The 26097-nt window shown below is 39.1% G+C and overlaps 1 protein-coding gene across 1 annotated transcript in view; it reads left to right on the forward strand.

The window, feature by feature from the left end:
• Positions 1-10582: 10582 nt before the first annotated feature.
• The window catches only part of NELL1 (neural EGFL like 1), an 870390-nt gene continuing 854875 nt past the window's right edge, over positions 10583-26097 (forward strand). The window contains exons 1-2 of the mRNA XM_051966758.1: positions 10583-10922; positions 22576-22704. Of these exons, the coding sequence (XP_051822718.1) occupies positions 10874-10922; positions 22576-22704 (178 nt within the window). The 5' untranslated portion in view covers positions 10583-10873. The remainder of the gene's footprint in view (positions 10923-22575; positions 22705-26097) is intronic.

The raw sequence follows: 26097 nt of genomic DNA on the forward strand, positions 1-26097 counted from the left end.
AATAGTTGCATATTTCTTAAATATCAGTGTTGTGGCTTTCTATGCAAATATTAGCCTTGCAAGTTAGTAGCTTTCAATCTGTTCAGAATTCTATTTGTCATATGCATATGTGCTCAAAAGAGGTAAAATTCTGGGACCAGTGCAAATGTCCTACTTTTTTTTTTTGTGCATGAAAACTACACTCAATGCAAAATCCTGGATGATCTCAATTGCTTTGGGATCTTCCAAGTAATTTTAATATGCAAGAAATGTAACCAACTTGTGTTTCAGCAAGAAGCAGCAGCACTTTATGCTTCAAAAAGAAGGGTTGAACAAAATGACTTTTAATTGAACCAGGATTGGATTGTCCTTACATCAGTGTTTTGTTAATTAGATTCTACTTCATGGATCATCTAGAGGTACCTCAGTGCTCTGTATCTTTACCTACCTACCAGTTAGCTTGATTTTTCCATGCTAAAGGTCAGGATTTCCTTTGTGTTCCATTTCATTGCTCCCCAATCATCTTCCCCTTCCTGGAGACTTGTATAATCCTATTGCTTTGGATGACCATGGGTAGTAAGGTCATCTTGGTGTGTATTTGTTGACAGGGATTTGGTCTTGTGTTGCTCTTTTCCGGGCTTATGTTTTAGCAGCATAATGCTAGAAACATGGATCGAAGACAATTTTAATTGTAGGCTGTCTGTCCAGCAATGACAATTAGGATGAGCCATGCAAGGGGGGATTTTCCCACTTGCCAACTATAGTTTTTTTAGAGAGTTTCTAGCTTGGAAGAAGCAGATTGAAGAATTGGGTCTAATTCTCCAATTTTCCTCAAAGAGAATATCCGGTACTCATGATATACTGGAACTTCAGTTCTCCTGAGGTTTGGCCCACAGAAGGATTATGGGATTCTGCTATCTCATGGCTCCTTCTCCATATTACCATCTCAAAGCAGCCTGCAACCAAAGAAAGAGACATTTTTGATCTGGGGTCTAACTTGTCACTGGAGAGCAAGCAGAATCTTACAATTTCAATAGTTTGGTTTTCCTGCCATGTTTTCAATACATCTTCAGGTTACCATTTGCCTTATAGGTGTATTTCATCCTTAGGATAAGAATTAGTGTTGAACTAGAATCTGTTGTCTGTCATGCATAATGTCTTGCGTCCTTTGTGTCTTTTTTGGCACTTTATTATAAACCTATCACTGAATAGGTTAATTGGTAATTAAATACTTGCATAATGTCACAAACACAGGCACTCCATATGGAAACTAGTGTCTGTGAAAAATAAAGATATACTCCCTAATCAGGTTGTTATATTTTTTCATTAGCTATACATGAAGAAAATATATTATGTTACAAATGAGACATCATATATATCTTATATAGTGCATATTATATACTGTTCATTTAAGAAGTCATTATTCTTGAGGCCCTACCTCAAATTTTGTATTTATGTGTACAAATGCAATTTATTGTATTATATATTTGCCTATTATATAATGATGTTATAAATTAGAATTTATCCTATAATGTATGAGTTCTGAAAACACTAAATAAATGTCAGTGGTTAAAACATGATGGCTACTGTATTATATTTGCTGGAAGCCCGTCACCCAACATCATTCTTACTTAACTGATGGCCTTTGGGTATCTACAGGATTGATCCATTTTATTGTCGGAAACCCAGAACAACCAGGGAAAACTACCCTCCTGGGGAAATGAAATATCAAGCTACTATAGAAACAAATATCAATTAAATGGTTGTATTCTTAACCATCAGAATGTTTTGTTCTTGCTAAATTATTAATCACCCCCGCAAAGGGCTGTGTGTGTGTGTGTGTGTGTGTGTGTGTGTGTGTGAATGTTTAAGAGAAGCATTAAAATTTTTTGGTGTATTGACTATCACTTTATTAGTCTTTCAGATAGTTTAGGTAGGAGGACTAGAAGTAAGAATTTCTTGGAATAAAATTATCATAATGAACTAATTTGGGTCAAGACTCCAGCATTAAAATGACAAGAGTGATCTGGACTATCCAAAGTAGGAAAACAACCTTCCCCCCATTTCCTGTCAGCTTGGCTAAAATTTCCAAGTTAGAGGGGTGCTAAAACACAATCCAGTGTCCATACTAAGTCTGGTACCAATATGGTAAATCCCTGGGAATGTGGAACCACCAGTTTATCTAAAGAGGGAGTATCTGAAGTATTGAAATCTGAAGTATTATCACTGTTATTCTGATTAAGCTTGGGAATGGCATCTAATGACCAGTCCCACATATACTAACAAGATACACACAAAAATGATATTGGAAGAGAAAATTGGATCAAGCATATGGCTTTTCCATCCAAAAACTGTTCTCCAATGAACAGAGAAAGCTATCTAGGAGATGGGAAGCAGTGGGGTATTGGCTAAGAAACGGATGATGTTCAACAATTAATTCTTAGGTCTTCGGCTTGTCTTGCATTCCCATAACATATTTCTCAGTTTTATTTTTAAAAACATTCTTTTAAATAGGAACGAGAGATGAGAGAAAAGGACTCGACTTGCAGGATCATCGATAGGGAAAATTCCAAAATGAGGAAACTCAGTTGTCTGGAGCACTGACAGGTTAAAATGTGTTGCCCTGTATCTACTTGATTACACGACAGAGACAGAATTTGAGCCCAGATCTTCCTCCCTTTAAATTTAGTTCTTTATCCATTATATAATGTTACCTCTCCATTTAATTGGTATTTACAATCTCCTGCCCTTCCTTTTAAAAGAAATGACCAGGACATACTATGGAAAGTTTATTGTACATGGGAGAAGTAGGGTCAAGCTACTCTGATCTTATGTCTAAAAGGAAGTACTTTTGGTCTAGCTATACATGCATAAGTCATAACTTCAGAACAGGAAGAAATCTTAGAGATCATCTAGGTCAGCCTAAAGAGATAAAAGTTTGATGTGACAATTGAGAACTCTGAGGTTCTGAGAGGTAAAGTCACATATCAGTGACTACTTAGACCCAAATCCACCTCTCTACCCCCTATTTATTCAGTTTTAATTGCTTTATTTTTATTGTTATTCTCACTTTTTTTGGTTGTTTTAGTCTTTTACTAGTTCTGTTTATTTTACTATGCATCATTTCATATCTTCTCATGCTTTTCTATATTCATAATATTCATTATTTTTTATAAAATAATATCCCTCTTTCCCTTCCTTTCTTCTCCTGTCTCTCCTATCGTGGCCTGTCCTCTCCTTTTCTCTCTTTCTTCATTTTTGACTTGGGCTACTTTACCTCCTCTTTAGATAGGTGGTTTCACATTCTCAGGGATTTACCATATTGGTACCAGACTTAGTATGGACACTGGATTGCTTTTAGCATCGCTCTAACTTGGAAAATTTCAACCACAAGCAACCCAACACCTTCATTTTCCCAGATATCTAGGAATACAGGCATGTTGGCTGAGGAAATTTTTGAATCAAAGTTATTGCTTGGGTAAGGCAGTACTGAGTCAAGGAAACTCAACAGATGATTTTTGGGCAGCATAAAGATCACACAATTTGGACAATATTTTTCTCCATTTAAAAAAGTTAAGAAAACAGAGGACTTAAACAAGAAAAAGAAGGTGGGAAATATCACTTATTCATAGAAGGAATCAATAGTGTTGGACAGGAAATCAAGAAATTTGGGTGCTAGTCTTGTCTGCCATGTAATCAAGTCCCTCACTTCCCTGGGCCTGTTTCCTCACTTATAAAATGAAAATAGACATATTTTGAGGTCCTTTATAACTCTAAACTTGTACGATTTTTTTTTCAGAGAGCCTGTGTTATGGATAGGTAGATGTTACCACCTTAGGTGCTAGAGGATAACTGCTTGCCTATCAATGTTAACCATCTTTTATTAACAATCAGTGAAATTGGTAAAGTTCAAAATCTTATTCAACATTTGAGATACTTTCAATTCTAAACTTCTTTGACTAATTACAATAGATCTGTGTGAACAACTAAAATTCATTTGGCAAAAACATGGATATAACTAACATTGGAGTTATTAAAGCTGGTTATATCAAATGGACCACTGGATTTAGTCTATTCAAACACATACTATTTGTCATTATTCCACAAATGAATATCCTCAGACTAGGATTAAAGAATTCAGTTGGAAATTTGCCTGAAGGTCAAAATGAGGGATATCTTTTCTTTTTTGTATTTTTCCACTTGTGAGAGTGAGAGATTACAAGTGACCCACCACTGTTGGAAACTTGAGCACTAATATTTTCTGCATTTTCCCACTGCCTGTGGAATAAATAAGGTGATACAATGATGTGTTTCTAGAAATCAGTATGGAAGACATTGAATTTTTGAGCTGGAAGGAAGGAACTAAGAGATAATTTCATGAATATGAGAGAAGTGAACTCTTTTTTTTTTTTAATATGGGACCTGAAATCTAGTGTGTTTAAAGATCACACTCAATGTCTCACAGCTAGTAGTGGCAGAGTCAGAACCAGAAAACAATAAAATCTATCCACTGTGCCTAAAATATTCTTTCTCTTCTTACCTAGCCCTTTTGGAATTCTATGCTCTCTTCAAGTTTCAGCTTATGTGCTACTCACTCAGCTAGATTTTCCTGATTCCCTCAGTCTTTAATAACCTTTTCCTGGGGCATTTCACTTTATATTCACTTTGTATATATCTTTTGTTTACATATATACACTATATATATGGATATCCACATATATGTATATATGTTGCTTTCTTCTTGTAGAATGTAAATTCTTTGGAGAAGGGAATGTTTTGCTTTACTCTTATTTTTGTCTTACATCTAGCACAGTACCTTGTACGTTATTGTGAAGTAGTGGACAGAACAATGCATCCAGAGTTAGGAATCAATCAATAAACATTTATTAAGCTCCTTCTATGTGCCAGGCATTGTACTAAATTCTGGGAATACAAAAAGAAGCAAACAATTGATAAGGAGAGACAATGTCCAAAAAAAAAAATAAACAGAGCAAGCTATATACAGAATAAATAAGAAATAATTAAGATCTGAGATAGAGTGAAGTCTGTCTTAGATACTTATTACCTGTATCATCTTGGGTAAATCACTTAACCTGACAAGCCCTTAATTTCTTCATCTGTACAATGAGAGAAATTAACTCAATGACTTTAAAAAAAATTTATTATAGCTTTTTATTTACAAGATATATGCATAGGTAATTTTTCAGCATTGACAGTTGCAAATCCTTTTGTTCCAACTTTTTCCCTCCTTCCCCCGACCCCTTCCCCTAGATGGCAGGTTGACCAATACATGTTAAATATGTTGAAGTATGAGTTAAATTCAATATATGTATAGAGGCCCAAACAGTTATTTTACTGTAAAAAAAAAAAAGAGTCATACTTTGAAGTAGTGTACAATTAGCCTTGCAGGAAATAAAAAATGCAGGCAGATAAAAATAGAGGGATTGGGAATTCTATGTAGTGGTTCACAGTCATCTCCCAGAGTTCTTTCGCTGGGTGTAGCTGGTTCAGTTCATTACTGCTCTATTGGAACTGATTTGGTTCATCTCATTGTTGAAGAAGGCCACATCCATTAAAATTGATCGTCATATAGTATTGTTGTTGAAGTATATAATGATCTTCTGGTCCTGCTCATTTCACTCAGCATCAGTTTGTGTAAGTCTCTCCAGGTTTTTCTGAAATCACCCTGCTGGTCATTTCTTACCAAACAATAATATTCCATAATGTTCATATACCACAATTTATTCTCCATATACCACAGCCATTCTCCAATTGAGGGGCATCCACTCAGTTTCCAGTTTCTGGCCACTACAAAGAGACCTGCCACAAACATTCTTGCACATACAGGTCCCTTTCCCTTCTTTAAAATCTCTTTGGAATATAAGCACAGTAGTAACACTGCTGGGTCAAAGGGTATGCACAATTTGATAGCTTTTTGAGAATGAACTCAATGACTTTTGAGGGGCTTTACAATTCTAAAACTAGGATCCTATGAAATATTTTAAAAATTAAACTGAATTTAGGTCTCTTAAGAAGTCTACTTCTTTTTATATTACATCATGTTGTAGTTTTGGTAGGAGAGACATAGTTGGAAAAGAAATAGAACAAGGGATTGTACAATAGATACCATCACCATATTCCTTCTCCACACCTGCATTTGGTGTGCTAGAAGTCACTTAACATTGTTACTTACACTTAATTGAGTATTTATCACTGTACTGCAAACCTTTTAAATACCTTTGATTGCATTCCATGCATTCCCATTGACACTGTTCCAAATCTTCTCTTCTCAAAAAAGACCTCAATTACTCCCCTTTAACCCTCTAAGATGATCTTACTTCCTCTCTTATTGAGAAAATAGGAATCATCAAATATGGCATTCTTCATCTCCTCTCCTTCAAACATCAAAAACTCTCTTCTTTTGCTTCAGTGTTAGATTACGAGGCAGCTCTTCTTCTTGACAAGTCCTATATAGCTACTTGGTTCTTGATCTTATTCTCTCGACTTTCTCACATCGATAATTTTCTGATGTTTATGTTTCTCCCTCTCTCTGTGAGATTTTCTGGCTCATACAAAATGGCACTGAAGATGCTATAGATGATCCAAGAGGAAGCAGCATCCCCAAAGATGGTAAAATAATCATTAACGAGTAGTCTGAGTTATCCCAAGTATCATTTTCTAGGTTGACCAGTTGAAGAATAGATGGTAAAGATGAGGAGATAAAAAAGAGCAGAATATACTCATGGAATTCCCAGGGCAAGAGATAAAAAAGATGTAGTGTTAGAAAAGCCCTTAGAAATTGTATAATTTCAACCCCTCGTTTTGTAGATAAGGAAACTGAGGTCAAGAGAAGTGAAATGAGTTAGCTAAGATAACTGAGAGCTGGGATTCAAACTAAATTCTGATTTAAAAAATCTGTCACTCTTTCCATTACATCATACTGCCTACATTGAGAGTCCTTGTAGTTGTAAATAATGACAAAACATGGCATTTATTAAACTGGTGTGCAGCTGTTTAGACACACAAATGAAGGAATACAGCCTCTTTTCATGGAAATTTTCATGTGTTTGTGCTGTGAACATCACCAACTTCTTACAAATACCCACAATCAAACAAAAAGTCTCCCCAGGAATCAGTCTTTTTTAAAAACAATAAAACACAAAGTTATCTAAGAAAGATTTATAACCTATTAATTGTCATTATTATTAAAGATGCAGTGCTATATTGCTATGACAAAGTGTATGTCTTATTTTGCTTTTAGTTGAACAGTCTAAAGGTATAGTCTCATAGGGATTATTGATTACAGAGATTTTAAGATGGATAGACCCAGCTGTCTCACCCAATCCTTAGCACTTATCAGAGAGGACACAATAGCCAAATGAGCAGGCCAGATTAGACTTGTTCTGTTTGGTACCAGAGCACTGGGGCTGCTTCCACCCAGAACTGGGAGTAATGGGTAAAAGCTGAAAAGAGGTCAATTTATGGTTGACAAAAGAAAAAAAAACTTCCTAACAAAGAGAGCTGTTCCATAGTGGAATGGACCATCTTAAGGTTTTTGTTTCCCTCTCTTTATGGGATTTAAACAGAATAACCAGTTGGGGTGCATGTTATATATCAGGTCTGAGTAGGCCTAACTGGTTTTTGAGGTTCCTTCCAGTTCTCAAATTCTGAGTTTTCATTTTTTCTGTTTCTGAGTCATTGCAGATTTTAAGGTGTCTTGAGATTTTGAAATTTTCTAACAGATCGTTGCAATGACTAAAGCTGTTGGCACCCATCCTTGCCAAGTTCTATTTGAAAACTATTGAGAAGAGGGGAAACATGTCTCATACAATATTATAGAGTTTCTGATGTTCTACTCCAGAAGATTTAATAGGATCTAGGGAATTCTTCCTTCTGGTTTCTGTAAGGTGTTATTTTAATGTTAGACTTACAAATACAAACCTCCAGGCAGAAAGGAAAAGTTCATCCTCTGTAATGAAAATAGTAAAGTCTGCTCTCCCTTGGGGCCAGAGTTGAATCCCGCTGGAGATGGAAGGAGAATTGGTTGAAATGAGATTAGGCCTGAGTCTTGACATCAGTTTACTTCTTCATCTTCTAACTTCAGTTTTAGAGTGCACTGAGCCCTGTGATTTGTGCGTTCACTTTTCTTCCCTTTAGTAAGGCTGTCAGCATTCAGAACTAACCTGTTTGCTCACTCTCCTTTCTGCCTGCCAAGGGACCCAAATGTAGAGCACAAAGTGGGACAAAGACCCAGAAGGGAGAATGACAAGAAAAATAGGGCACGGATTAAAAAACAATGTAGTCAAAACTTGCCTTTTTAAACATCTTCAATGTGGCAGCTCAGAACAAAATTATCTCTCAGAATACAAATGAAATAAAAGAAGGTGAGTATGGAATGGCAAGAAAAAAGTCGATAGTTGATCCCTTGTAGTGAAGAGGACTTTGGGTAGTGGTCTTGAATGTTAAACGTTGGAAATAATGGGTAACTTAGGGGAAAACGTTATTTTCCACCTTCTAAGGTCCAGGGAGAAGGCTTTAATAAAATGAACTAAATCAGGAGTTTTAAATTATGTGTAATTAATTTAGTACAAATCATATTTTCTGTGATTTCAGTTTTCATGACTCTGCATCCACTCAAATAGCATATGAAGATGAAAGTAAAGATAATCTCAGAAGAAATCTCAGAGGTCAAAATTCTCTATGAAAGAAGGGTCACAGACCAGAGAAGATATTATATGGGGAGCTATAGCCTTTTATCTTCTCTGGGAGAAGCATGAAGCTTCTCAGAAGGTGATTAAAAAATCCCGGTTCCACTACAGAAGAAAAGTCATAAAATTTCTGAGAAGTAGGCACAGAGCTGCCCAATCAAAGGTCAATATGTGGATGGATCTGTGATCTAAAACTCAGCCGACTGTGCCTTCTCATTGGGGCTGCGCTTACTCTTGGCCTTCCATTAAGCCAGGATCTCTCCAAGGTACTGGAGATTTTCTCTGTCTTGTGGGAGAATTAGAGGAACACCCTGTTCCTGTCCCCTTTCACTTTGAGCTACATCATTCGCACACTTCCTATTTCAATACACTTTTCTTGACTCACAGTTTGCACCCTTCCTCTCGGGCTCAGATCATGTTTGAATAATATGCTGCAGGTCTAAACGCTCATCTTTTCATTGCTCTTTGTTATTCCTTCAGTCACTGCTTTAGACCAGTTTGGAAAGGGAGGGTGGCTATTAAATGCTGTACATAAGGATCCCTGCGGGCTACATACAAATCGAGCGAGTTTTAAATGTAATGTTATCCATGTTTTATTGTATTTTTTAATTGATCTTGTTAATTATTTCCAAGTTTCCTTTTTCTCTGGTTCGGGATAACACTAGGGATGTTATTTGTTCCTGATGCAGGGCGAGGGTTTGATAGCTGCACTTTAGACAGAAACAAAAAGTAGCGGGAATTGTAAGGGGTCTTTGGCCCTGAGGAAGGCAAGGGTGCAGACAGACTCCCAGATATATCGAATCCTAACTCAGTACGCCCCCTGCTCATGGGACCCTTAGTTATGTTTTCTTTTTATCCTTGACATCTTTTTTTTTTTTTTTGGAAGAGATTCTGCCCTCCTCCATTCTCCTTCCATCTCTTTCCTACCAATAATGCCAAATTCTTCAAACTCAACTCTTCAGAAGGTTTAACTGAGAGAAAGTTGTTCGGAGATGAATGGAGTCAGAAAGTAATGGGCATGGGAAGAGGCAGGAGGAGGACAGACTCGGTGCCCAATCGTTTCTTCTCTCTTCCCTTGCGCTCCCCATCTTCCTACCCCCCCACCCTAGCCAGCTGCTAGGGCGAATCCTCTTAGAAAACCAGTGTTCTCCTGGGTGTTTTTTGGGGAGGGGCTGGCTGTTCCAGGTTATTGCTTTCCCTATAAGGAAGCCAGCCTCGAATACTCTGGCGCTTCTGGATTTCGGCAGGATGCTCTGTAACAACTTCCACAATCTCCAGGGCAGCTCAGTGATGGCAGGGGCGAGCCTGGCACCTCCGGGCGCTTGTGCTTAAACTGGAGAGGGGTTCTTAACCCGCATCCAGGAGGCGGCGTGCATTTATTTATTTATTTTCTCCCCTTCACGGACTCGTTGTTCTACTAGTCCAGCAGGAGCGCGGTGGTGGAGGCGGCAGCGCCAGCTCAGCTGGAGAAGCAGCAGCAGTAGCAGCAGCCACAGCGCTTTGCCTCCTCCTTCTCATCCTCCTCTTCCTCCTGCCCCTCCACCCTCCCTCTATCCTCCACTGCCCCTCCTCCTCGTCCTCCTCCTCCTTGTCCTCGTCCTCTTCTTCCTCCTCCTCCTCCTCCTCCTGGTCTTCCTCATCCTCGTCCTCGTCCTCCTCCTCTTCCTTGGCTGCTAGGCGAAGAAGGCGGATCCAAGAGGCTCAGGAGGGGAGCGCAACCTGCCGGAGTCGCCAAGCCCCTTATGCCTTTCCGGAGCCCGGAAGAAAGCTGAGCCGCAGCGCCCGGACTTCTGATCCCGAGCCGCCAGAGCCGCCGCCTGCTGGGCTGCCCACGGGGTGGGTGGGTGGGTGGGTGGGAGGGCAGGGGAGGGCGGGGCAGGGCGGCCCGGGCACCCTCCCCGGGCACGGCGCACCCTCTCCCGGCACGGCGCATGGACTGATCCCGGAGCGCAGAGCAGCGCAGCTCCGCACCCCACCGGCCGCTGCAGCCCAGCCGAGTCTTCTCTCGCCCGCCGCTGTGCTCCGGGCTCTCCGTGGCCTCTCGGAGTCTCCCACTCGTCACCCTCCCCTCTTCAACTTTGAAGGGTCCGTGCAGTGCGGGCCACAAGATTTCCGGGAGCTTTCCTGATTTTTGCTTTTTTTTCTGTGCGCCCCTTCCCGCGGGGACCCACCGGGAGCCAGTGCCCATGGATATAATCTTGGTCCTGTGGGTTTGTTTGAGCGCAGCCAGGTCAGGTAAGTGGAGTCCGGGGTCGTGGGTATTATTAGAGGGAGGTGTGGGGACCGAAGCCCCGGAAGGGACACCGAGAAGCGGTGCAAAGAGCCAGGGGAGCGGGGGTGCTGGCATCCGAACTGCTCTCCAGCATCTCAGCGCTTCTTCCTGGGGGTAGGGGGCGGTGTAGATTGCAAGGCTCTAGCTCTTTCCTTGACCCACTAGCCCCGGGGTGAGAGGGTAGAGGGTCCCTAGACTACAGGGGAGGGAGACGCAGCTCCAGAGACTGAAATGAGTGGGTACTCGTGGAGCGGGCGCTTCCTGGGAATGCCCACTATGCTGATCCCCTCCCAGTCTAGGTGGCGAGTTGAGCTCGCCGTGGCCGTACCCTAGCTTCCCCAGGGGACAGTTCCTGGGCGTGCAACAGAAGCCAAGCCCAGATGGTGAAACCTCTTCCTCCTTTCCCCCCCGAGTCCCTAAACTTGAGAGGCTCTTTGGACACCGCCCTCCCAGCCGGTAACTGGGAGAGCACCGCCGGGATCCAAGCGGTCCGGAGCCTAAAGGGAGCCCCGAACGTGTAGCCCAGACCTTGTTCTTGGGGTCGGCAGCAGCTGAATGGAAAGGCTGAGAGGTAGGAGACAGAGAAGCATCCCGATTCCACCGAAGAACCAAGCGCCCCCACCCGCCCTCGCTGTGGGGCTTGGCCAGTGTCCCCACTCTCAAAGTGGAGAATTGAGCAAATGTCTCGGAGAACTGGAGCAATGGTGACTCTCCAGGTGAATCATTCAGGCCCCTGCTTCCCTTCCCCCTTCTTAGGAAAGATTTTTAGTTCAGGATAATGGTCCCAACTCTCCACTTCACTTTGCCTTTGAAGTCGCAGGCTTATTGAAATCCTTGCATCCTGCCCTTTGCCCCTCACGTCTTCTCCCTTCGCTGGGCATCCTGGGGGCTGGGGACGGGTGGGGCACGGCGAAGAAAGGAAGACCAGGTCCGTTCTTTCCTCTCCATTTGACGAGTGGAGACGATAAATGGGAGAGGGAAACTAAGTCCCTGCCCATTCCCAGGGAGTTGGAAAAGTGGCCCAGGGGCCCTGACCAGGGGACCCTTTCCAGTTCCTGCCACTCGGAGCCTCAGTTGCCTTCCCTCCATGGCTTTTCAGATACTCCTCTCACTCCAATTCACTTCAGCCCCTGGTGCCTCCGGAACCTCAACTACAAATCTGACGAGCTTCCTTTTCTTTTGGAACCTCCGTGGTCCTCCTTCCCTTCATTTCTCCGCCTGGGGAACGCAAATGTACTGGAAGAGGGTTGCAGGGGAACAGAAGAGGTTTCTAAGAAAGAAAAGTTCCCGTAGCTCTCCCGCCTCGTTGTGACAGCTTGTGGTCTGAATCAGACTTGGGATTGGAGAGGGAAGGGAGTCTTGTCCTCTCACCAGTCTCTGCTAATCTCTCCCTACTCAATCCCGTGTGCTTTTCCCATCCCTAAGTACAATTCTAGGAACTGATTGGGTCTAAAGACTCCATTTCAGCCTTTGCCCAGTTTAAGATACACTTGGATGCTCTTGTCTTGGCAGGGCTTCGTAAAGGGTGAGAAATGAGAAAACACTTCTTCCTACCTTTCCCAAACATCCTCATTATATCTTCTTTGGGAAGTTTCTTCTTGATTGCTCAGTTTTGTCTGCCTTCCCATCTTGCCCTGGTCCCAGGCTGAATGGAAAAGTAAGGCTCATTTTAACTTTGCTCAGTGCCCACCAGGAGGGGTTATTCTTTGCAATATCTAAGTGCTAGAGTCCCAATCAGGCTGAGAGGCTATGCCCAAGGGCTCTAGCTTTGGTTCTGACACCACCCTTCCCCAGATTTCCAAGTAGGGGCTCATTTTAAATTGAGTTAACTTCAAATGCCAACATATCAAATATTATTCCCAAGGACAGAATGTAGAAATGCCAAGTGGCCAGCTTAACCATTCTAGTGGTTATATGGTATAGTGTGACTATAGTCAGATTGAACCATTTCCATAAATATCCATCTATTTATGTTTCCCTGTGTGAGAAAGGATGTTTCCCACTACTTGCTACTGCAGGAGACAGTAAACCCTATCTTAAAAAGTGAAGTATTATTTCCTCTCTTGAAACCTCATTATCATTTGGGAGGCAATCATAAGTTTTTGAAGGTTGTGCTTCCTGTTCTTCTAAGTGATTCCAAGCAAACTGGAATACATGCATATATGCATCCGTATAATATATATATATATGTATATATATATATATATATATATATATATATATATATCATACATATATATTATGTACACACACAAAAACATAAATTTGGTTTTTGAAGATTAGCCTTGCTAGTCTAGATCAAGAGACTCATTATCCAAGGGTTGGTCACTGTGGAATAAGTTTTTTTCTTTTGTGAATATGTGTGTATATTACTTTGTTAAGAGTTGGGCCAGCTTTGGTGAAGGGAATATACTCACCTGAATGAAAATCACAAGCCCTTAAATAATTTAAAGTCAAAATACTTTAGGGATGATGTTAGCCTGGAATACCAATTTGTTAATTTGTACACTTGGAGTCAGTGATTGTAGAGACTCACACGTTTAAGGATGATCAGAGAGAGAAGAAAGGTACCCTGGGGAAGAGTAAGGTCTCCTTTGGTGGAAAGGGAGGAAATTGATCCAGGTTGAAATATCGGTTTCTGAACTTGTTGGAATGGAGACATGGCAGGATAGGAAGTGCCCACACATGAGCCTGTTGCCAAGGGGGCAGGTCTAGCAAGTGTGGAAGCACTCTTAATAGTGCGGCATTCTCAATACTTCCTATTTTTTTTTGTTCTGAGATAAAGTTCTACTTGTCTTGTCCTGGCTATATATAGCACTGAATTTTGGAATACTATTGGGAGAATGTTTGGTTTTATGCATTGTCTGTATACGGTAATATTTTGATTTTCTAATAAAGAATCATAAAAGAACTAGGGAGACAGTTGGGGACAGGGAAGGATTCTGACTAGATTACCTCATGGTAGAAGTTTTTTCTTTTTTTCTTTTTCCAAAGAACCCATTATCCCAGGGTAACACATCAGTCCTCCCAATAAATAGCAAAGCTTGCCTGGTGATTAGTTTATCTGAAACGGCACATGCTCTTGGAAACTTTGTTTATCTGGTATAACAATTGTTTCTTTGGGTTGTTAACAGTCAAGGATGAAACAAACATGCCATTCGCTTAGTGAGCTACTCAAATATCGTCTCTTTTTAGTGGAAATGAATAGATCCTATCACGCATACTTTAATTAAAGTGGGACTCAGAGCAGCTAGGCTAGCAGTAGTTACTTAACTTACATATGAAAGATCTTATGATAGGTGCCACATAAAAATGCTGTATGAATTGTTAATTCTGATGATATTTATTCAAAGAATAATGTGGAATATGTGAGGTTGCTACATGGAGAGAGTGAGCTTGAGATTCAGGAAGATGTTGATTCAAGTCACCTCTGATTCTTATTGGCTAGATCTTGCTGGGAAAATCATTTCAACTCTCAGGGTCCCCATCCAACCTTTCAAGACTAGAGATCAAAGATTAGTTGGAGATAGCCTTTGACAGAAGTTCTTTTGCTGGTAGTTCCCTAAATCAGTGATTCTCAAACTTTTTTTTCTCAGTGTCTTTAAACTATTAAAAGTTATTGAGAGTCTGTCCAAAGAGTTTTTGTTTATGTGAGTTATAGGTATTTATCATATTAGAGATAAAAACTAATTTTGAGTTTGTAGACCCTCTGAATGGGTTTTAGAGACCCCAGGATTATCTGGAGTGCTCTTTGAGAACCATTGCCCTAAACTAATAAACTAATGTAGTCACATGTTAGAATAAACATGAAAAATAAAACAAAACAAAAACACATGCAGTGTAGGTAAGAGACGCTGTTCTTTGGGTTGATAAATGTGAATTTTTTTTAAAAGGTAATTTTGGGATATCCAGTAAATAGCAGTAATATTGCAGTGAGGATATATGGGCTGTCTGAATTCTCCTCTGGTATTTTCATGGTCAAAGGACCTTGAAGAAGGCTCACAGTTCATTAGGAAGACCCCTGCAGTTGTGGTGAAATATTGACATGAGATGGACAAAAGCTAAACAGATGAGAAGATATGAATAGGGTACAATCTGCATCACTCAAGGGAATATCCTCATTGATGAGTTCATAGATAGACCCACACTTTGGAATATTTTGTAGCAACTTTAGAAGGTTATAATCACATCAATAACACCTTTTATTAGCACTTTTGCTCTGAGGCCTCCAAGCAGAAAATGGGAATACATGAGAATCAATGGGCATTTTCCCACTGGCATCCCATCTTGTGGGGTTCTCCCTTAAGGAGCATGGGATAAAGAGGGAGATCATCTGCAGATGAGGATAATTATAACTGCCTTTTATATGACCTCTAAGTTTGCATAGAAGAAAGGCAGCTGGACTAAGGGGATAGAAGGTGTTTATAGAAGTTTAAGTCTTTCACCTGTTACATATTTGCTGTGTGATCAAAGCAGTTTCTTTTTTAATACTCAAGCAGTAAGGGGATACTTTATTTTGATTAAATTACAGGTGTGGATCAAAACAAAATAAAGTTCTACAAATTACTAATACTGATTAGCTTATTGGTCCTCACAATTTAGTGAGGGAGGTAGTAGAAATGATAACAATAATTAACATTTATTTTGCATTTTAGTGTTTGTAAAACAGTTTATACCTATGATTTCATTACACATTTACAGCATTCATTTCATTCATGATTTGATCGTCACAACAGTCCTGGGTAGTAGGTACTATAATTATTTCCATTTTAAAGATGAGGAAGCTGAGGCTGAAAAATTAAATGCCTTACTCGGATTATACAGCTAGTAAAGTGTCTGAAATAGGATTGGAACTTAGTTTTTTTTTTTTTTTTGATTCTTCTAAAGTCCAGCATGTTATCCATGACACTGTCCCATATCGCTGCCTACTATTCTTAACTTCATTTTGCGCACAGGAGAGATTATGATTTTCTTGATATAGGCAACTGCCAGAAAGGAGCTTCCTCTGCCAATGGAGTTCATCATGGAAACATACTCCAGTAAGGGGATGGCAAAGAGCTGCCAGAAGTTAAGCTCCTTGCCTGGTGTCACACAGTGAGTCTGTATCAGAAGCAAGGCTTGAAACCATATTTTTTTGACTCTGAAACTAACTCTCATCCTCATCTTCTAGATTAGAAAAATGTAGTTTCAGAAAGGTTCAATTTCTTGACCAAGATCACTTAGTTACTAAGGTGTTTAAGCCTAAGTTTTATGCTTCTTCCCTTTCAAAGCTCCAGGGCAGAGGTGTGAAAGATAGATCAGCAGTACCCCCAAGGAGGGGCCCAAACAAATTAAAATGTCATTGGGTTATGTTTAATAAAATAAACAAAAATACAATAAAATACAGACAACACCACATTATAAAACTAGGTCAATATATGGCCTGCAGGAATACTGATGTATGGATTAGTGCCCCTTCACCCCCATTTGTATCACTGCTCTAGAGAGCAGCGGCTGTCTGATAGGAAGGAGAAGAACCATGAAAAGGATGCCATCCACTGTTATTAATTTATTATTAAATGAGAGAGTTGTGAGCATCTGCTGTGAACAGACAGCTAAAGGAACAAAGCCTGGGTAGAAGAGTTGCTGAGAAGGGAAGTTAATTTCCCCTTTAACAGCACAGTTGGAGTTCAATGGATAAAATAAATTTGCTGATAGAAAAAGATGTTCAAGAGAGAGGCAAGGTAAAATAACTAGCCTATCTTTGTCTTGTGCCATTTGGGCTAAGAAAAGCATGATCACAGTGGTAGTGGATTAGATCTGAGGATGAATCAAATTAAGGCTGATTTGGGTGGGAGCCCTGGCCCACATGGACCAAGTGAACTAAAAAGATTTTGGAACGGTCTCATTCCTTGAGGCAGCTGAGAGAGAGGTGGGTTAGCAACAAGTGTTGGAAAATTAACCCAGAGCTTTCCATGCTGGGTTCTGGCCCTTGAGTCTCTGGGATATTTACACTCTTTTCTTTGAAGTTGTTTAGAAATTGCTTATTCTGAGTAATTCCAATTCCCCAGCTGGTGACATTTGTAGAGCAGTTATATACTAAGTGGGAAAACTTTAAGAGTTTAATAAGCTTCCTGAAAAGGGCAGAAGCTCCACACTCTGGATATAAGCAGAAACCATTTCTCTTCCCCCTCCTCCTTTTAATGAAGCCACTTCTTTCCCACCATGTACAAGGGAGACCAGGCAAATGCTGCCTCATTAATAGGTTTCCTGATTTCCTGGGAAATGTGTGAAATGATATCTTTTGCATAGTTCTGCTATTGGTACAAGGCATTTTCATCTTGTGGGGACCAATTTAAAGAAGAAAAGAGAAAAAAATGTTCTAGAAATATAATTGATTTATTTCTCCCTCAATACATTAGATCATAGATTTGGGGTTGGGAAAGATTTTAGGGGTTACCTAATCTAATCTTTTTTTTTTTTTTTGCTGAGGCAATTGGGGTAGAGTGACTTGCCCAAGGTCACACAGCTAGGAAGTGTTAAGTGTCTGAATCTCCTGATTTCAGGACTGGTGCTCTATCCACTGCACCAATTAGCTGCCCTTAGTTTAATCTTTTTTATGAATGAGGACTAAAGCCCAGGAAGGTGAAAGATACCTCCAAAGTCATACAGCTAGTAAGTATCAGTTAAGATTCAAACTTAGATTGCCTGATGTTAGCAGTCCAATACTGCTGCTATACTATGATAGGCTATATTTTCTTGAAAAAATATGTTATACTATACTTTCTATTGCCTATAGTTGTATTCTCATACTATATTTTCTTTTGGCCTGCAGGGATACCGTTAGTTGTGTATGCTGTTTTAATTTTTGACTTCCTTGTTGGCATATGTCTAGAGTACTTTTGAAAAAAGAGCAGTTCAGTTACTTTGAATCAGAAATGAATTTCTATTCTCGGAAACACAAAGTAGGCAAGGGTAGTGGGAAGAATATCCTTATCACATATTTAAAGGGTAAAACAAAGACAGGATGGAATTTCTTCAGAGGGCATCTGGGCATTTCTTGAGGGCATAGGCTTTGGCAGAATAAAGTATACTTTTTAAATAAATGGATAGTGGAGTGAAAGAGAAGAAACAATAATGTCAAGTTTCTGGAAGTTGCTTTAGATGGCAGAAACACAAAGCAATGTGAAATTTGCTTTCAGAAAATCATTTCCTTCTAGAGAAGGGACAGCTATTGTTTCCTGAAGTTCTTCACAGAAAAAAAAATTGAGGATTATTTAAATTCATCTCTGGTTTGATTCCTAGAAGACATGCAACTGGGAGATGGCAATATGAATTCTTTGCCTTATATTCTCAAGGTGAAAATAGAATCCTGGCACCTGTCCTTGATTTCTCTGCTCCTTGAATTCACTAGACACAAGCTGACAGGGTTTTGTCAGGTCATCCTAGTTAAGTTGGTAGGATCTAAGTGTCTTATACCATTCAGGACAGGTTGGAAGTGATATTCAGGGATCTAAGTTGGATGGAAGGCACAGAGTATAATTAAGTAGTACTTTTTGGCCTCGGATCAGCTGTGGAAGTCCACAGTTCTTGCACTCAGTTGTCTCCTAATAGACATTTACCAAGTTGAATTGTTTCTTCTGAGTGGAATTCTTCCTCACTTAAAGTATCATCCTTATTAATGGTTTAGGAAAGAACTTCATCCTGTTCTCTAGATGATGGGCTTGGCTGGGTGCCTAGGATTTCTCTGTAAGTGGTGATGTGGGTTGCAGAGGGTCAGGTCTTCTGCGACTCATCCATATCCTGTGGCAAGAATAGAGGTAAAGAGACTCTGACTTATGAAAAAAAAATCCTGACTAATGAATTGGCTAATTATTCTTTCTTGCTAAAAAACATTAGTGGACATTCTCTTCTGCTATTTATATTTTCTTCTGCCACGAGTTAAAAAATATTGATAGCATTAGTCTTATTAGAAGTCCAATTTATAGAAAATGTTGGCATTTCTTCCTCTTCATCTCTCTTGATTGGTTGAGGTCCTTTCTTAGATTATATTTATAATTCTGTAGATCAATTAATTATTGAAGTCTGTCATGGCCTCTTCCAAATGGGTTAGGATGGATAATTTGTTAACCTGACCAGGATTTCCATACTCATTTTTCTGAGGGGATAGGGAATCTTAGACTTTGAATTCAACAGTATAATGAATTCCAAATATGGCCATTACCTCTATCAATGCAAAGTTACTTTCAGTCTTAGAATACTGCCTGGAAAACTAAAGGCTTAAAGAATGTCTAGCATGTAAGCAAGCAAATATCCCAAGCAAGGCTTGGACTGAGATCTTCCATATTCCGAGGCTAACCATTTGTTTGCTATGCTAGATTTATTATTTTCTTATATTATTTTAATATTTACATATAATATCTATGTATCAAGACATAACATATACTGTATAATGTATTAAATAATATATATAATGATATATAAATTTATAGGTAACATAATTATATTCATATTAAAATATGGCAGAAAGTTGATTACTTTGAAAGTTTTTGTCAAAATCCCGAGATCATTTTCTCTCACTTTTAAAATTTCTTCACAGAATTTCTCTTCCCCTCCAACTCCACTCATATTTTCACCCAAGATAAGGTTGAAGAAGGAATTAGGGATCTGGCTGGATGGGAGACAGGGGGACTCTCAGGGGTGTGTTGGAGTCAGCTCAGAGCAATTGGAGAGAACTGATTTTTAAGTTTTCAGTGTGACCATTTTTGCTCTTAAATTAGCAATAGTTACAAACTGGGGATTGATTTTTTTTTTTTACAATTTTAGTTTTTTTTCCTTTGCTTTTCTAGACTTAAATAATAGAGAAAATATTAATGTAGCAGATTAAACTCAGAAGTGTGTTCTGCATACATCTCCCCTCCTCCCCCATTGATTCTTAAACATTTACTGACACACTGATGGGTACCCTGTATAAACCTGCAGGAGATTAATGATAATTAACAGGTAGATCCGATATTTGTCCTCATTCTTGAAGAACATCATGATATCAGGGAGATGCTGCTATGATATTCGAGTGAATTGGACTGAAGTGAGGGAGGCTGGGCAAGGTCACCTGCCTCATTTCCCTTCAGAACCATCTGGGTCCAGTGGCCAGATGTAGATTAGGATTACTGGATGACCCTGGATCCAATGGGAGACCTTGGCTTTTTTGATTTAAATTCTTTAACAGGGCTCAATTTGCTTGAGGCAACAACCCAATTAGTGATTAATGGAAACACCTGGAGAAAGGGTTGCCAAAATTCTCATAGCAGGGTGATGGAGGGAGGAGGAAAATGAAAGGAGAGAAGGAGAACCAGGAGGGAGGAAACAAAGGACGAATGAGGAGGATGCTGGCAGTTTTATTTCCAAAACTTTATGATTTACAAAGCACTTTTCTTAAGTGATTTGCCTGGGTCACTCATCTTAAATAGGTATCATTTAAACTAAGGTCTAGAGCCTAGAAGTAGTTGGAAATGATATGTGGTCCCTTTCTTGGGATTTGAATAATTTCAATATTAAATCCAGAAAATGGGTGGTAGATCTGAGATCAAACTCAGAAGCTCTACTATGTGCTGGACATATTATGTGCTATGCATTGTGCAAAGGGTGATCTGAATCTGACAGCAATGAGTCTAAAGTGTGAGGTCTTATTCAGAACATGGGCAGGGACATAGTATTGAGAAAAAATTCAGATGCAATAGTGGAATTTGGGAAGAAGCATGCTAATTGTACCCTCCTCATTCAGCTATGCTCAGGGTCCATAAGTACTTGGTAACTTCCTTTATTCAACTGAAGATCTATGGGAAAAATAGCTACATCTATCCCATATTTCCTATGTGGGATAAATTTCTGTTATTCTCTCCCATGAATAAAGTGCCTGACCAGGGTTATAAAACAATCAACAATAAATTTAATTGCCCTCTAGATTTTTCAGCATTTCTCCCTTTCTTTCATGCATTTTCCCCTTTCTTAGCTGGTATAGTAAAATAAAGGAGCCTATATGCTGTGACAAAAGACTGAAGGCAATGATTTGCTAATAATTTAACGGTTTTAGATTTTCTTTCCTTTCCTTTCCAGGGGTAAGGATTAACTCTTTCGGACTTGGTTAAAAGACCAAACTGACACTGCTACAGCCCCTATATGAGAGAACTAAAACCCCTGCATCCCCTCCCCCAGGCCAGAACAAGAAGGAGACAAGCTGAGATAGGGAGTGAAGTGAGTTAAAAACAGCTTGGTAGGGGCAGAGGAGTAATTACTCAAATCTTTTCCCCTATTCCCAGGCCAGCCAATGGCCAGCTGTGCCTTTAAATTAACTCTTTATTTGAACATTTTTTAAAAGGTTTTATTCAGAAAAGATTTGACTGGCAGCAATTATTTGGGGCAGGGGAAGAGAATGGAATTATTTGGTAGCAAATGTTCTGTATTTCACCATTTTCTTCCAATGTGCAGGATGGAGGAGGAAATAAGTAAATAGGATAATGATAGTTCACCTCATCTAAGTGACCTTCATCCCCCATCTCCACTGGACAAATTCAATGTGAGATTTACAAAGCTTCCATAGCTTCCATATTACCATTAAGCAAAAGTTGACAGCTGTAGCTGATTAACGCATCTCCAACAGCGCAACCAAAATTGCACTATTGAGATGCTAAGTGTAGACCCAGACTTAATGAATGATTTAGCATAGTCAACTGGATAGAATGTGCTGGGGACATTATTAGGGTTTTTTTTTTGCTTTTTTTCCTTTGATAATTGGGAATCACGTTGCAATCAGGAACAAGTTATTCCACCTTGCACCCTCCCTCCCCACCTCCCGTTTCCAAGCAAGCGTTCTTTGTTTCTTCTTCTTCCCTGGGAGGAAATGGAGGGTTTTAGGCCTCTGACATGAGAAGAAGGGACGCAGACTCTTGTCCTGGGTCCGAGTAGGTAGGCTATGTACTCAGGCTTCGTTCTGGTTGAAAGTTTAGAAGGGAGCTTACAAATTGTTTGTCTTCCCAGAGAAATAGCTTGAAGTGAGTGCTGGATTCAAAGTCTGGAAGACAATTGAAATCTTGTTTTTGGTAGTGATTGCTCTGATACCATGGGCAAGTTATTCAACTTTCTAATCTAGAAAATCTAGAAATCTAGTACCTTTCTCTCTGGATTCTGGTAAAGCCTAAATGAGATAATATATGTAAATCGCTTTGCAAACTTTAAAGTACTCTAGAAATGTCAGCCATTATTATTATTCTGTTCCATTTCTGCTTCTTTCTCCAGGCAAAAGCCTCCTTTATCCCCTTTGTTACAGGCAGTTAAGTTTTGATTAATTGGGAGCACTCTGGGGACATCCCTGATGGTGGAGGTAGCATAGGAGCTCTTGTCTTTCTCAGAATCTCACAGCATGGGGAGATGGAGGAATGATGATTTAAAAAAGAGTAAAGAAGGTAGTAGCAATAAGGAGGAAAAGATTTTCTTTTCCCTTTGGGGTTGTTATTGTAGTTAAATCCTTGTCTCAGAAGGCATCTTTATTCTCTTCACACTTGACTGTAGTCTTCTATATTGCCAATATGATTTTGTATTTTAAGCTGAAATGTGTCTCTCTCTCTCTCTTTTTTGCAGTGGTAGGCTTTGGAATGGACCCTGACCTTCAACTTGACATTATCACTGAGCTTGATCTTGTGAATACGACTGTTGGAGTTACTCAGGTGTCAGGACTACACAATACCAGCAAAGCATTTTTGTTTCAAGGTAAACACAGCTCTTCATTTGCAAGGGACTTGCTTTTTGATTAGAAGAAATTGCTTCTCAGGAGACAATATCATTTCCAGAAATTATAGTTTTTTTCTTTTCCTTCAACCTTATCTCTGCCCTTCTACTAGGTGACTTAAGTATTTATATTTATGTGTCCTCCAACATAGTGAACTTCCAGTTGATCAACCTTTTCAGTTTCTATGATCTCCCTTTTCAGTCTGTCTCAGCAAGAAAAAACAGATAATTGTTTGTGATATAGTGGAATGAGCATTGGCAGTGGAGTTGGTGGATTCAAATCCTAAATCCGCTATTTCTCTGACTCATCATAAGCTGTCTCATTCATTCCTATTGGAAAAGAGGATTTCTAGAAGTTTTTTTTTTCCAACTTTATGATTCTATGACATTTATTCTGCTTGACTTTAGAAGTCATGACCAGAGTGAGTGAATTCTCTGGTTATCATGCAGATTTCATCTGATATAGGCAAGAATTTTCAAATGATTAGATGCTTGCTTGATTGATGAGAATTTTTCAAAAATGGAATGGGCTGCCTTGATGTAGCTAGTGACTCCTCTGTTGCTGCATTATTCAAGTAAAGGCTGGAGGATGTTTCAAAGAGGTGATTTACACTTTATATCAAGCTAGGATTTAGATCGTTGAGGTTATTTCCAGATCAGAGATGCTGCATTCTATATTATTTCAGCTTTTGTTTGCTTAAGTAGCTTAAATGTGTCTGACAAAAATCTGACACCCCCAATTGTGTAAGGAATTAAGAGAAACTTATGAATGACTTGAATTCTTCATGTGATAAATGGTCAAAGAAATGTACTAGCAACCTGTAAAAAAAGAAAAGAAAATGACAACCACATCAAAAATTGTTTCAATCTCTCAATAAGGAGAGAAGTGAAAGTTGAAACAACTTTGAGATAACATCTTATAGCTAGTAGATTGGCAAAGAAGGTCAAAAACAATAAAATTCAGTGTTGGTAGAGCTGTGGAAAACTGGTCTTGCTAGACAACTAGTGGAATCATTGTAATATCTTTGGGAAAATCTCTTTTGGAAAACACACATACACACATAACTGCATATATAGTGTATATATATATACACATATGCACATATGTATAAATGCATAGTATGCATATATATCTATATCTATATATAGCGCCATACATATAAATGGAATGCATTATACATATAAGTATACATTACATATATAGCCTCTTAGAATTCTTAGAGTCCTTCAAAGTACAGCTCAGCTGCTATTTTGTAAGACTTTTCCTAATTCCTCAAGTTGTAGAATAGAAATTACTTCATATATACTTTGTATTTACCTATCCTGGAAATGTTTTATTCTCCCAGTAGTAATAAAGTGTCTCTTTCCTTTTAATCCCTTTCCTATGTATCCCTAGCATCTAACATAGTGTTTTGTACATATTAAGTTCTTAATGCATTTTTGATATGTTGTTGAATTTTGAGTGTCCATCAAGCATTTCAAAACGGACAAAGTCCCTTTAAACCATTGGTCCTATTAATAGGACTGTATCTTACTAATTTTTGAGGCTAGATCTTCCCATTTTGTTCAAGCTAGAAGTATAGCATCTGGTTATGGGTCTGATTCCAAGAATGATTAGCACAGAAGTTTTGATATGCTCTATTTCTCTGGCCTGGGCTAGTTGGTCTCTTCTTAGGCAGACTGGTGACCCTCAGCTCTTATAGGTTCATTCTATTGGTGTTGGTTTTAGTACAGATACCCAGTTGGGTTTTATCCTACTATAATTCAGAACTCCTGATATTCAAGCAATTTAGCAGCCTTAACCCTACCCAGTAGAAGGGATTACAGGGACATACCACCACACATGTTTATCCTGTTAAAATGAAAAAATGAGAGCATATGAATAAATATCAACAGTTTTCTTAGGCCTAGAAAAACTAAGAACATTCATATGTCTTACCAGTGAATAGCTAGAGAGTATTAGAGCAATTCCATGGAATATTATTGTCATAAAAGATGACAAATAATGAAGAATACAAAGAAATATTTAAAAAATAAAGTGATGCAGAGTACCAAAAGAATGGTCAGAACACCAATGTTCACACTAAGTTGTACAAAAGGATAAGCAGTATGTTATTTCTATGTAACCAACAATCAATAGACAATGGGATCTTGTGTTTTCTGCACTTCATAGTTATGTGACTGCTAAAGTGGAAAGGACAGAGATTGGAGTACTGTATTTGTTGTCATGGGCTCTGAGTTCCCATCCCCAATCTGTCCCTTATTGACTGGATGACTTTGGACTCATGTCTGGGTTTCATCTGTCTGGTTTTCAGTTTGCTCATCTATAAAGTGAAGAGGCTGAACTATATGACCTCTTCTCCCTCTATGCCTTCCTGTTCCCCTCTATTCCCTTCTCCCTTTCCCCTTTCCTCTCTTCTCCAAATCTCTGTGATATTTTGCAAACCAATCCTTGACTATCTTTAAAAGTACATTACCTTTAACATGGAGGTTTAACTTTAAAGGTCCATTCCAGCAAAGCATCATCCATGAATATGTTAGTCATTTGAAATCCCATGATAAATTCAACATATAGTTAGTTATCTTTGTCTAATCATTCTCAACCACCATTGCTCCTTTGCATTCTGCTCTGATAAAGCCATACCTATTATGCTGGGTATGACATTTCTTTTTAAAAAATTTAAATAATAAATTTATTTTCAAAATATGGGCAAAGATAGTTTTCAACATTGACCCTTGCAAAACCTTGTTTTCTAATATTTTCCCTTCCTTCCCCCATCCCTTTCTCTAGACAGCAAGTAATCTAATATAGAGTAAACATATGAAATTCTTCTAAATATATTTCCACATTTATCATGCTGCACAAGAAAAATCAGATCACAAAAGAAAAAAAAATGAGAAAGAAAACAAAAAGCAAACAACAAAAGAGGGGAAAAAACTATGTTGTGATCCAAATTCAGTCTCCATAGTTTTCTCTCTGGATGCAGATGTCTCTCTCTATTACAAGTCTATTGATATTGGCCTGAATCATCTCATTCTTGAAAAGAACCACATCCATCACAGATGATCATCACATAATTTTCTTGTTGCCATGTGCAATGTTCTCTTGATTCTACTCACTTCACTCAGCATCAGTTCATTTAAGTCTCTTCAGGCCTTTCTAAAATCATCCTCCTGATCATTTCTTATAGAACAGTAATATTTTATAACATTCACATAGCATAACTTATTCAGCCATTCTCCAACTCATGAGCATCCCTTCAGTTTCTAGTTCCTTGCCGCTACAAAAAGGGTTACTACAAACATTTTTGCATACGTGGATCCTTCCCCCCCCCCCTTTTTTTTAAAATAACTTTTTATTGATAGAATGCATGC

Source organism: Antechinus flavipes, chromosome 6 (assembly GCF_016432865.1).
Source record: "Antechinus flavipes isolate AdamAnt ecotype Samford, QLD, Australia chromosome 6, AdamAnt_v2, whole genome shotgun sequence".
NCBI lineage: Eukaryota > Metazoa > Chordata > Mammalia > Dasyuromorphia > Dasyuridae > Antechinus > Antechinus flavipes.